The sequence below is a fragment of the Pan paniscus genome, chromosome 21, assembly GCF_029289425.2.
Source record: "Pan paniscus chromosome 21, NHGRI_mPanPan1-v2.0_pri, whole genome shotgun sequence".
NCBI classification, from domain to species: Eukaryota; Metazoa; Chordata; class Mammalia; order Primates; family Hominidae; genus Pan; species Pan paniscus.
In genome coordinates, this window is record NC_073270.2 from 55,862,670 (window position 1) to 55,873,838 (window position 11,169).

Sequence of the window (11,169 nt, forward strand, 5' to 3'; positions counted from 1 at the left end):
GTAGCATAAGCTGCAGAAAGTAAAGCTGACAAACTGTCGACAGGAAGGGCTGTGGACTTGCAGAAGACAGAGAGGAGAAGGGATGTGTGGTTAACAGAGTGTGTGATGAGGCCGGGCATGGTGGCTCACACCTGTAATCCCAGCACTTAGGGAGGCCAAGGCCAGTGGATCACCTGAGGTCAGGAATTCGAGACCAGCCTGGCCAACATGGTGAAATCCCATCTCTACTGAAAATAGAAAAATTAGCCGAGCATGGTGGCTCATGCCTGTAATCCCAGCTACCCGGGAGGCTGAGGCAGGAGAATCACTTGAACCTGGGAGGCAGAGGTTGCTGCAGCATTGCACTCCAGGCTGGGCAACAAAGCGAAACTCCATCTAAAAACAAACAAACAAACAAACAAACAAACAAACAGGATGTGTGATGCATTTGCTAGTGAAATTCTATGGCATTTATGTGGAGTCATGGCTCCCTGAGGTGTGTCTAGCCATGGCGCTGAGACATCTTATTTAATGTCTGATGTAGTTTCCGAAATATACAGTCAAAAAGCGGTGGGGATGGGTGGGCAGGGGGTCTTGGTGCACTTCATTAACTCACTCTATCAATGGACATCTAAGTTGTTTCCATTGGCTTCTTCTGATACAATTTTTGTAATGTCTTAATTTTGTATTATATGTTACTTCTGTGGTCAAGGAAAAAGGAATGAAAACCGGGGTTTGGGGCAGGGAGGTGGGGGGACAAAAAGGATGTTTCCTTAACGTATAAAGAGCCCTTGAAACTCATTAAGAAAAAATAACTCAAAGATGACAGTTACAGCAAATATTTATTGAGCATTTGCCATATTCCAGGAACATGGTATTTTGCATATAATAATGTATTTAATCTTCACACCTATCCTATGAGGTAGGTACCATTATTATTCCCATTTTGCAGGTGAGGAAACTGAGACACAGAACGGTTAAGTAACTTGCCCAAAGTCACAAGCTTGTAAGTGGCAGAACTGGGATTTGAACCCTACACTCTTAACCAATGCTACCCTCCCTTCCAAGAAAAATAGGAAAAGGACATGAACAGATGAGGAAATGCAAATGCATTTTAAACTCACAGTAAGATACCCAATCTCACAAAACATATTGTATTTCAGTGATTTGAAGCTATACGTTTTTACTTGGTTTTTTTTGTTTGTTTGTTTGTTTGTTTGAGACAGAGTCTCGCTGTGTCGCCCAGGCTGGAGTTCAGTGGCGCGATCTCAGTTCACTGCAACCTCCGCCTCCTGGATTCAAGCAATTCTCCTGCCTCAGCCTCCCAAGTAGCTGGGATTACAGGCACCCGCCACCACACCCAGCTAATTATTTTTTTTGTATTTTTGGTAGAGACGGGGTTTCGCTATGTTGGCCAGGCTGGTCTTGAATTCCTGACCTCGTGATCCACCCAAAGTGCTGGGATTACAGGCGTGAGCCACCACACCCAGCCACATTTTTACATGTGAACTTCTGAAATCAGGATGCATCTTAGAATCAGTGACATCTTAGAATCAATGAAATACAGTAAGAGGAATGCAAATTAAAACCACCTATCAGATCGGCAAAGAACAAAACATTTGATAACACGCTGTGTTGGCAAGGGTGTGAGGAAACAGGGACTCTGAAAACTTGTGAACTTAAACCGGCATGGCCTCTGGAAGACAATTTGGTATGCACTATCAAAATTTAAAACACACTCGTGGTTCAAGCCTGTAATCCCAGCACTTTGGGAGTCTGAGGCAGGAGGATTGCTTGAGCACAGGAGTTTGAGACGAGTCTGGGCAACAAAGCAAGACCCCTGTCTCTAAAAATAATAAAAAAAAATTAGCTCAGCATGGTGGCATGCACCTGTAGTCCCAACTACTTGGGATGGGAAGCTGAGAGAGGATAGCTTGAGCCCAGGAGGCAGAGGCTGTAGTGAGCTGGGATTGCACCACTGCACTCTAGCCCAGGTAATAGAGCAAGACTTTGTCTCAAAAAAAAAAAAAAAAAAAGTCAAGTCCATTCCATCCTGAAGGTGGAACACTATGCAGCTGTAAAAAATAATAACGGTTTGTGAACATTAACAATAACACTATCTCCAAAATATATTAAGTGAAAAAAGGCAAGGTGCAGAACTGTGTGCATAATATCCTATATATTGTGTGAAAAGGAGTGGGGCAGACATACCCCTCTACCTACATAAGGCATTGCAAGTGTCTTGTCAAAATGATGGCCTCTAAGGAGGGGAACTGAGTACCTGAGGGAACATGAATGGGGAGCAATTTACCCTTCATTCTAGACTAGGGAGAGGTTGGTAACTTTTCTCTGTAAAGGGCCAGATCGTAAATATTTTAGGCTGTGTGGACCACGTGGTCTCCGATGCAACGATTCAATTCTGCCGCTGCAGTGCAAAAGCAGCCTCGGACAATATGTAAATGAGGGGCATGGCTGTGTGCCAATTCAGCTTTACAAACTGGAATTTGAATTTTCTGTGTTAGGAAATATTGTTCCCCCTCCCCCAGCCATTTAAAAAATGCTCGTGGCTGACATGGTGGCTCACACCTGTAATCCCAGTGCTTCAGGAGGTTGAGGTGGGAGGATCACTTGAGGCCAGGAGTTTGAGACCACCCTGGGCAACATAGCGAGACCCCATCTCTAAAAAAAAAAAAAAAAAAAATTAGCTGGATGTGGTGGTGTCCATCTGTAGTCCTAGCTACTCAGGAGGCTGAGGTGGGAGGATCACTTGAGCCCAGGAGTTTGAGGTTACAGTGAGCTGTGATTGTGCCACTGCACTCCAGCCCGGACAACAGAGCAAGACCCTGTCTCTAAAAAACAAACAAACAAACAAACAAACATACAACCCACAAAAGCTTCTGAGCTATAGAAAAGCAAGTGGCTGGATTTGGCCCACTGTCCAGGGTCAGCTTATCCATACTCTAGCCCTGTTTATATTATTTGATATGAGCCACTGCACCCGGCGTGGTTCTTATCCTTTACCTATGCAAGCATTACCTATTGCTTATATAGCAATATATATATTGCTATATATATATATACCCATATATATATGTGGGTAGCTTGAAAAATATTTTTGGTTTATCAAAAGAGGGTTGGCTGGGCGCGGTGGTTCATGCCTGTAATCCCAACACTTAGGAAGGCTGAGGTGGGCCGATCGCTTGAGCTCAGGCGTTCGAGACCAGCCTGGGCAACATGGTGAAACCCCATCTCTACAAAAAATACAAAAAGAAACTAGCTGGGGGTGGTGGCACATGTCTGTCGTTCCCGCTATTCAAGAGGCTGAAATGGGAGGATTGCTTGAGCCTGGGAGGTTGAGTCTGCAGTGAGCGCAGATCATGCCACTGTGTTCCAGCCTGGGTGACAGAGCAAGACCCCGTCTCCAGGAAAAAAAAAAAGGCGGGGTGATGGAGTTTCAGTTGGGGGCAGGCGCCCTAAGGTATGTGCCCAGGCCCCTTCTAAAGAACAGTGAGCACACAGGGGTATGCAAGTTCACTACAGCTCCCCCGGTTGAGCTGGAAACCCATGTTTGCCCTGCATGCCACTACCCTGTGCCACCACCAGATAGCAGCACATGCCTACCCGAAACCAAGCCATCCCACAGCAGCTGGGAGGGAGGCTGCAGGCAGTTGGCCTATGCACTCATTTTGTTTTGCCCGCAGTACGTTTTAAACACGGAGCCTGCATTTTTAAATTTTAGATTTCTGGCTCCTGTTTAACCAGCTGCTGTGAGGAGCAGCTGCCCTTTAGGCCTGATGTCTCCAGGTCATCCCAGTCCCCAGCGTCAGCGGCCCTTTCTCAGGCATGCTGCAGTTGCCTCATAGTGGACACATTTCTCACGTGCCACCTGTCTCACCTCCCTCTCCACAATGGGAGCGTTAAAGCACAGGGGCTTTGGGTCAGACGCTGGCTCAAATCCTGATTCTGCCACCTACCAGCTGTGTGACCTTGGGCATATTACATGACCTCTGTGCCTCGGTTTCCCCATCTGCAAATGGTGCAAAGAGTACTCACTTCTCAGAGCTGCAGGGACTGCTTGACAGGACCCATGCCAGAGCTCTCTGCACAGTCTGGTGCAAAGTTAAGTGCTCAGTAATATTAAGTAGCATTTTTCCCTGTCTGGCCCTCATAGGCACTTGTTTGCAAGTCCCTGATCTCACAAGTGGCCCCAACACTCTCAGACCCAATGCAGCATACCTTCTGGTTTTGAGAAGGATTTTTTTCCAGCCCCCAGAATTCAGAAGTGAAATGGTCTGAGTCTGAGGCCTGCTCTACCCTTACTACCTGTGGGACCTTGGGGGAGTCACTTTACCTCTCTGGACTCAGGCTGAGGGTTTTTTTTTGTCGGCTCCAGGGGAACTGACACAGATTGGTGGGGCCTGGAAACCAACACCACAGTTGTGAGGCTACTCCTATGGCCTCTAAAGAATTTAGCTGCCTGTCCCATCCACCATTGACTTCTTTTTGTAGTAATGCCTTAGGAAGAGGTGATCACAACCCTGCAAATCCAGATGGACATTTTTCAGCCCTGGGCAACCAGAGCATTTCACCCCACTGGCCAATGTGATTGGTTTAGGGGTGGGCACGTGACCCAGTCCAGACCAATGAGAGCCTGCCCTGGGACTTCCACTGCAACTACTGGGAATGCACTTTCCACTGAGATTGCTGAGCTGGTCTAGTAAGTCTCAACTCAAAGAGAAAAACAGAGCTTAGAGAGACCACGTTTTGATGAATCATGTGAGCCCCTGGGTCCTGCCAAACCTTAATTCAGAACACCTGTAGACTTTTCCGTTTTATGAGCTAATACGATTATTTTAGCTGTTTGCTTTAAATTTCTGTCATTTATGAGTTGTCGAATTCTAACACCCTTCCTTGTGTGGTCCCCCTCAGGCATAGTCACAAATCAAAAGTCTAGTTGGCAAAGGAAAATGGCATTATGGGTCACGTTTTAAAAAATAAATGTCATGGCTGGGCGCAGTGGCTCATGCCTGTAATCCCAACACTTTGAGAGGCCAAGGTGGGTGGATCACCTGAAGTCAAGAGTTGGAGACCAGCCTGGCCAACATGCTGAAACCCCATCTCTACTAAAAATACGAAAATTAGCCGGGCATGGTGGTGGGCGCCTGTAATCCCAGCTACTCAGAAATGTCATTATCTGTGACTGCTCTGGAGTCCTTTAGGCATTTCCCTGTCCCCAACAGGCTTTCTTTTTTCTGGCTAATATTGCAGAAACTATCTAGCCTAGACTAGCTATTGACTATGTAGCGTTCACTACAGAATCGCAGTACCTAGTTCATAGGAGATGCCTTATAATTACTTATTCAACAAATAAACAAGTTACTAATTGGTCTATAATGTCCTGACCCGGTGCAGTGGCTCATACCTAAAATTCCAGCACTTTGGAAGGCCAAGGCGGATCACTTGAGGCCAGGAGTTCAAGACCAACCTGGACAACATAGTGAGACCCCATTTCTTTAAAAAAAAAAAAATAGCCAAGTCAGGTGTGGTGGCATGTGCTAGTCCCAGCCACTCATGAGGATCGTTTGTGTCCAGGAGTTCAAGGTTGCTGTGAGCTATTATACCTCTGCACTTTAGCCTGGGTGACAGAGCATGACCCTGTCTCTAAAAACATAGTAATAAATACAAATAAATAAAATGACCAGCAGGTCCCCACTCACCTCAGCCTATGAGTCTCTGTATACCAAATCCATGTTTTCCCAACCTTGTCTTCCATTTTTCCTTAGCTCACTCTAGTCCAGCCACAGTGGCTGCCTCACCATCTCTTAAAATCCCAAGTTTGTTCTTTTTTTTTTTTTTCTAAGCGAAGTCTCGCTCTTATCCCCCAGGTTTGAGTGCAATGGCTCGATCTCGGCTCACTGCAACCTTCACCTCCCGGGTTCAAATGATTCTCCTGCCTCTGCCTCCCAAGTAGCTGGGATAAAGTCGTCTGCCACCATGCCCGGCTAATTTTTGTAAATTTTAGTAGAGACAGGGTTTCACCATGTTGGCCAGGCTGGTCTAGAACTCCTGACCTCAGGTGATCTGTCTGCCTCAGCCTCCCAAAGTGCTGGGATTACTGGCGTGAGCCACTGCGTGCGGCCCCAAGCTTGTTCTTGCCTCAGGGCCTGTGTACTTGCTGTCCCATCAAGAGGCCTCTTCCCTCACTTCTTTCGTGTCTGACCTCCTCTCCTCCCCCAGGTCTCAGCTCAGAGGCCCTTCATGACCACCCTGCCAAAGCAGCACCGACCCTGCTTTTCTGCTGTGGTTCTGTCCTGTTTGATTTTCTTCACAAATCACCACCTGAATTTCCATGTGCATTTATTTGTTTATTGACTCTTTTCCCAGGAGGTCAGCTCCACCAGGATAGGTCTTTGTTGGTTCTTTCACCGCTGTACTTGTGTACAGGACAGAGCCTGGCACACACCAGGTGCCAGTGAATATTTGCTGAAGGAAGTCACAAATAGGGATCAGCCATCATTACTTTATCATCATGATCAACAGGAAAGACCACTGTCCTCACCCAATCCCCTCCAAAAGGCTTTGGAGCAGATGTCAACATTAATTCACTGTCTCAGGTGACAGCTCTCATCCTGAGGCCAGGGTTGGGGGGAGCTGGGAATGGGGCGAGAGTGGGGCCTCACGTCCCAGGCTCCTTGATACCCCCCACCCCACCCAGCCAGGAAACACCACGAGGCAGCCAAGGTTAAGTAGACTCTTGCTGCTTTGTTATAAATATATTATGTACATCCAAAACATGACATTAAAATATTACTCCGTGTTACAGAAAAGATATTAAGGCTTTCTATTATTTACATTAAACAAGCAAGCACCTTTAAAAAAAAACAAAACAAAAAAGCCCTACTCTTCCTTCTCTGACATACTCTGGCCAGAGGGGATACCGTGTCCTCTTCCAAATGACCAAGATGCTCTGCAGGGGCTGTGCCCTGTGAAGACATCCTGGTATTGGAAACATCAGCTCTGGCAGGGTGGGGGCAGCAGAGAAGTGGGGGTCTAGACTTGAGCAGGAGGTTCCAGCCTCTTCTGGCCGGCTACCCTCAGACCCCTGCTGAGCTTCACCATCCTTGGGGGACAGGCTAGGCTGAAGGTGGTGGCTGGGGCTGTCCACCTGCCCAGCCTCCCGGGGTCAGTATGCAGGGCTGTGGCAGAACAATGCTCCACGACGCTTAGGTGTGCCTGGGGGCTCCCCAGACCACTGGGGCCAGACAAGGAGGGAAAGAGGCAACTCACTGGCCCCAACGCCAGCCACACTGAAGGGCTGCCCAGCGGGGCAGGGACGGCAGGCGTGCAGGGAGTGGGTAAACCTCCTCTCTACCAGGGGAGGCTGGCAGAGTCAGGCTTGCAGAAAGAGCAGCTCAGGTGGCTGAGGAGGGGCCGAGGAAAAAAAAAAAAAAAGAAATGAAAAATCAGTGGCTCAAGTATTCTGTGTCATGAAGGGTGGGCTGGGGTACCTGGGCCCAGCCCAGGAGATGTCCTCTCCATCTGGAGGGGCCAGCTCAAAGAGGCTGGAATTTGGCAGATGGCTTCGGTTTGGGGGCTAGGGAAGGTTGGCAACCAGGTAGCAGGCTCGGAGAAGTTATTTGATCTTCTGGGCCCATTTCATGTCATCCGCCCGAGGCTTCTCGCCCGTCAGGCCCTGGATGAGGTCCTCCAGGCGTCGCCAGAAGCCTATCTTCTCCAGAGGGTAGTTGAGCCAGCCTGCAGTAGAAATGGCAGCGGGAGTTTGAATGGGAGAGAGTAGTCAAGGGGACATTGGGAGAGAGCTGACCTTCACTGGGCTGGAGGGGCCCAATGAGGAGTGAGTCAGTACAGGATAGGACACAGGGACCGGCCAAGGAACTGGAAGTGGGGGCCTCCCACCAATGGGCCTGGGGCCACTCAGGCCTCCAACCCCCATATTCCTCTACTTTCTTACTATATACCAGGCACTTACTTATATTTGAGCACTTATTATATACCAGGCACTGTGGTGGCCTTATCACTCAGCTCAAATGCTACCTCTGCCAGGAAGCCTTCCCTGATCATCCACTTAAGCAGCACCCCAGGTTTCTCACATTACCCTTTATCTATCTATTTATTTATTTTGAGACAGAGTCTCACTCTGTGGCCAGGCTGGAGTGCAGTGGGGCGATCTCAGCTCACTGCAACCTCCACCTCCTGGGTTCAAGCGACTCTCCTGCCTCAGCCTCCGAGTAGCTGAGACTACAGGTGCACACCACCATGCCCAGCTAAGTTTTGTATTTTTAGTAGAGACTGGGTTTCACCATGTTGGCCAGGATGGTCTCGATCTCTTGACCTCATGATCCACCCGCCTCGGCCTCCCAAAGTGCTGGGATTACAGGCATGAACCACTGCGCCTGGCTCTATTTACAATTTTTTTAATGCAGATGGGGTCTTATCTTATATAGGCTGGTCTTGAACTCCTGGGCTCAAGCAATCCTCTCGCCTTGGCTTCCTAAAGTGCTGGGATTACACGCGTGAACCACCATGACAGGCCACCCTCTTTCATTTCTTTATAGCCTTTATGATAACCTGTAACCATCTTCGTTAATTCTCTATTTTCCTGTTCTGTGTTTGTTTACCCCCCAATCCCCAACTGGAACATTATCCCCAAAATGCAAAACACCATGTTCTTTCACTGCTGATCCTCAGTGCTTAGAATACAGCCAGGCGCAGAGTAGGTGCTGAATAAATGTTGCTCACAATCTTACAGCCTTCCAGCTCACCATGAGGTAGATACTAATATCAGTCCCATTTTCCACATGAGCACACTGAGGCTTAGAGAAGAGTTTCCCAATTAGCAGGTGGCCAAACCAGGATTGGAACTCAGCCCTGCCTAAGTAGTTAACCCATCTCCTAAATAGCCTGAATTCTAATCCCTCCACCTGCCTTCCAAGGAGCACAAATTGAGGACATGAAAAAGAATGTTTTTTTGTGGTTCTCAGTTCTGTTTCCAGAAAGACCTAAAAAAAAAATAGTAGCTGTAATTTATCAAGTACCTACTATATGCCAAACACTGCATTTGCCATTCCCACTATGGCCCTAAGAAGGTGATATATGAAGGAGGCGGCTGCAGCCCTATTTTGTAAGGAGAAAAGCGGTCGCCAGGGAGGTTTGTGAGTTGCCTAAAGGCACATGTGGAGAAGCTGAGAGTTAGGCCTGAGTTAGACTTGACAGCACCTGATACACTTAACCTTGAAAGGAGGCCAGCTGGCTCCAGAGAAACTCCCAGTTCACCTCACCTCTTTCGCACTGGCTGCTAACTGAGCATGGCACGTGGGCCTCCTTTCCCTTCCTCCACTGCACTGGGCATGTTCCTGCCTCTGGCCTGCTGCTTCCTGTTACCTTTGCTCTAATCTGTGCTCATCTATCTTCAGGGCCCTCCCACACTTCTCTCCTCCCTCTTCAGTTGCTCTGCCCCCTTCTCTCCTCCCTCTTCCACTGCTCTGCCCGCTTCTCCCTCTTCCATTGCTCTGCCTCAACTCCAGTCAGGAGCCTCTTTGCCATTCCAGAAACACACCAAGCAAGCAAAGGCCAGCCTCAGGGCCTTCGCACCTACTGTTCCTGCTGCCTAGAGTGCCTCCCACAGAGGTCTGCACGGCTTTGTCCCTCAGCTCCTCGGGGTCTTTGTTCAAGTGTCACCTTCCCTGACCACCCGATTTAAGAGGCAAAGCCCCCACTTCCTTCTCCCACCCCTGCTTTATTTTCCTTCATAGCAGTTAGCACCATTAGCCACGCTACACATTTTATTCATTCGTTCCAGCTCCCTCACTAGATGGTGAGTGCCACAAGGGCAAGGATCCGTGTTTTCTGGTTTTTTTTGAGACAGTCTCTGTCACCTAGGCTGGAGTGCAGTGGTGCGATTTCAGCTTACTGCAACCTCCACCTCCCAGGTTCAAGCAATTCTCTTGCCTCAGCCTCCTGAGTAGCTGGGATTACAGGTGCCCGCCACCAAGCCCGATTAATTTTTTTTTGTATTTTTAGTAGAGATGGGGTTTCACCATGTTGGCCAGGCTGGTCTCCAACTCCTGACCTCAAGTGATCCACCCGCCTTGGCCTCCCAAAGTGCTGGGATTCCAGGCATGAGCCACTGCGCCCAGCTGATTCATGCTATTTTGTTTGCTGCAGGAGCCTACGCCCAAAGCACCATGGCATGTGGTAGGTGCTCAATAAATACGGGATGATGGGTGGCTGGAATCACAACGCCATGAAGTCGAGGGAGAGGGCTTTGTCTGTCTCATTTACTGTGTCCTCAGCACCTAGAATAGTGCCTGGCACACAGTAGGTGCTCAATAAATGCATGACCTGAGAGACTGTTCCCAGAGGGCAAGGACTGTGTGACCTCCTGCTGTGATCTCTGCCCTCCTGACCTCGAAGATGGTGCAGTGGCTGGGGTGGGGAAAGCCCATTCCACGCCACTGGTGGCCGCACCTGTGGTGATGCAGAAGTAGGTCTCGTGGGGTGAGACGTGGTGGATGCGATGGTGTTTACGTGGCAGGATGACATGCCAGTCCTGCAGGAGGGTGACCCAGCGTGGCAGCCCAAAGTACGTGTGCGACCACTTGTGGATCTGGTTGGTGAAGGTGCCGAAGATGATCAGGCAGAAGACGAAGCACTCCCAGGGGTATAGCTGCTCCAGGGCTTCTGCAGGTTGGGGAGATGGGGGGCCGGCACAGCTGTCACTTGGGACGGGGAACCCACCCCAACTGGCCCTCACCACCTGCTCCTGGGCGGCTCCTGAGCGGCTCCTGAGCTGGGCAAGCACCCAGGATTCTCTTCCACCCCCTGCAGGGCCGCAGGCAAGCTCAGGTGCTGCCCTGGGCTTCAGGCTTTCCTCCTGCTCAGGAAGCAGGCGTAATGGTGTAATAGGATAATGGCATAAGCATGGCAATGGCTGGGAATGTAGACCGGAGTCAGCTGGAGCTGGGTTCCGATTTCTGCCGACATTTCTTGGCAGTATGGGCTGGGTCGGTGACTCTGCCTCTTAGAAGCTTAACTTCCCCATCAGGAAAATGGGAATGATGCCTTCACCCAGGTTCCCTAGAAGCAGAGCCTGAAACAGGTTCTCGTGCATGTGACTTATCAAGGGAGCCTCTTCAGGAAAAAACCTTGAAGGGAGGGAGGGAAGCAAGA

General features: G+C 49.3%; 1 protein-coding gene across 2 annotated transcripts in view; it reads right to left on the reverse strand.

The window, feature by feature from the left end:
* Positions 1–6,721: 6,721 nt before the first annotated feature.
* Positions 6,722–11,169, reverse strand: part of PEDS1 (plasmanylethanolamine desaturase 1) — a 31,086-nt gene continuing 26,638 nt past the window's right edge. The window contains exons 5-6 of one of the 2 annotated variants that reach the window (XM_003806554.5): positions 10,468–10,680; positions 6,722–7,734 (exon numbers count right to left, since the gene is read on the reverse strand). In XM_003806554.5, coding sequence (XP_003806602.1) covers positions 7,613–7,734; positions 10,468–10,680 — 335 coding nt within the window. In that variant the 3' untranslated portion in view covers positions 6,722–7,612. Of the gene's footprint in view, positions 10,681–11,169 lie in introns of both variants that reach the window. The other variant, XM_063601221.1, reaches the window with a different exon arrangement.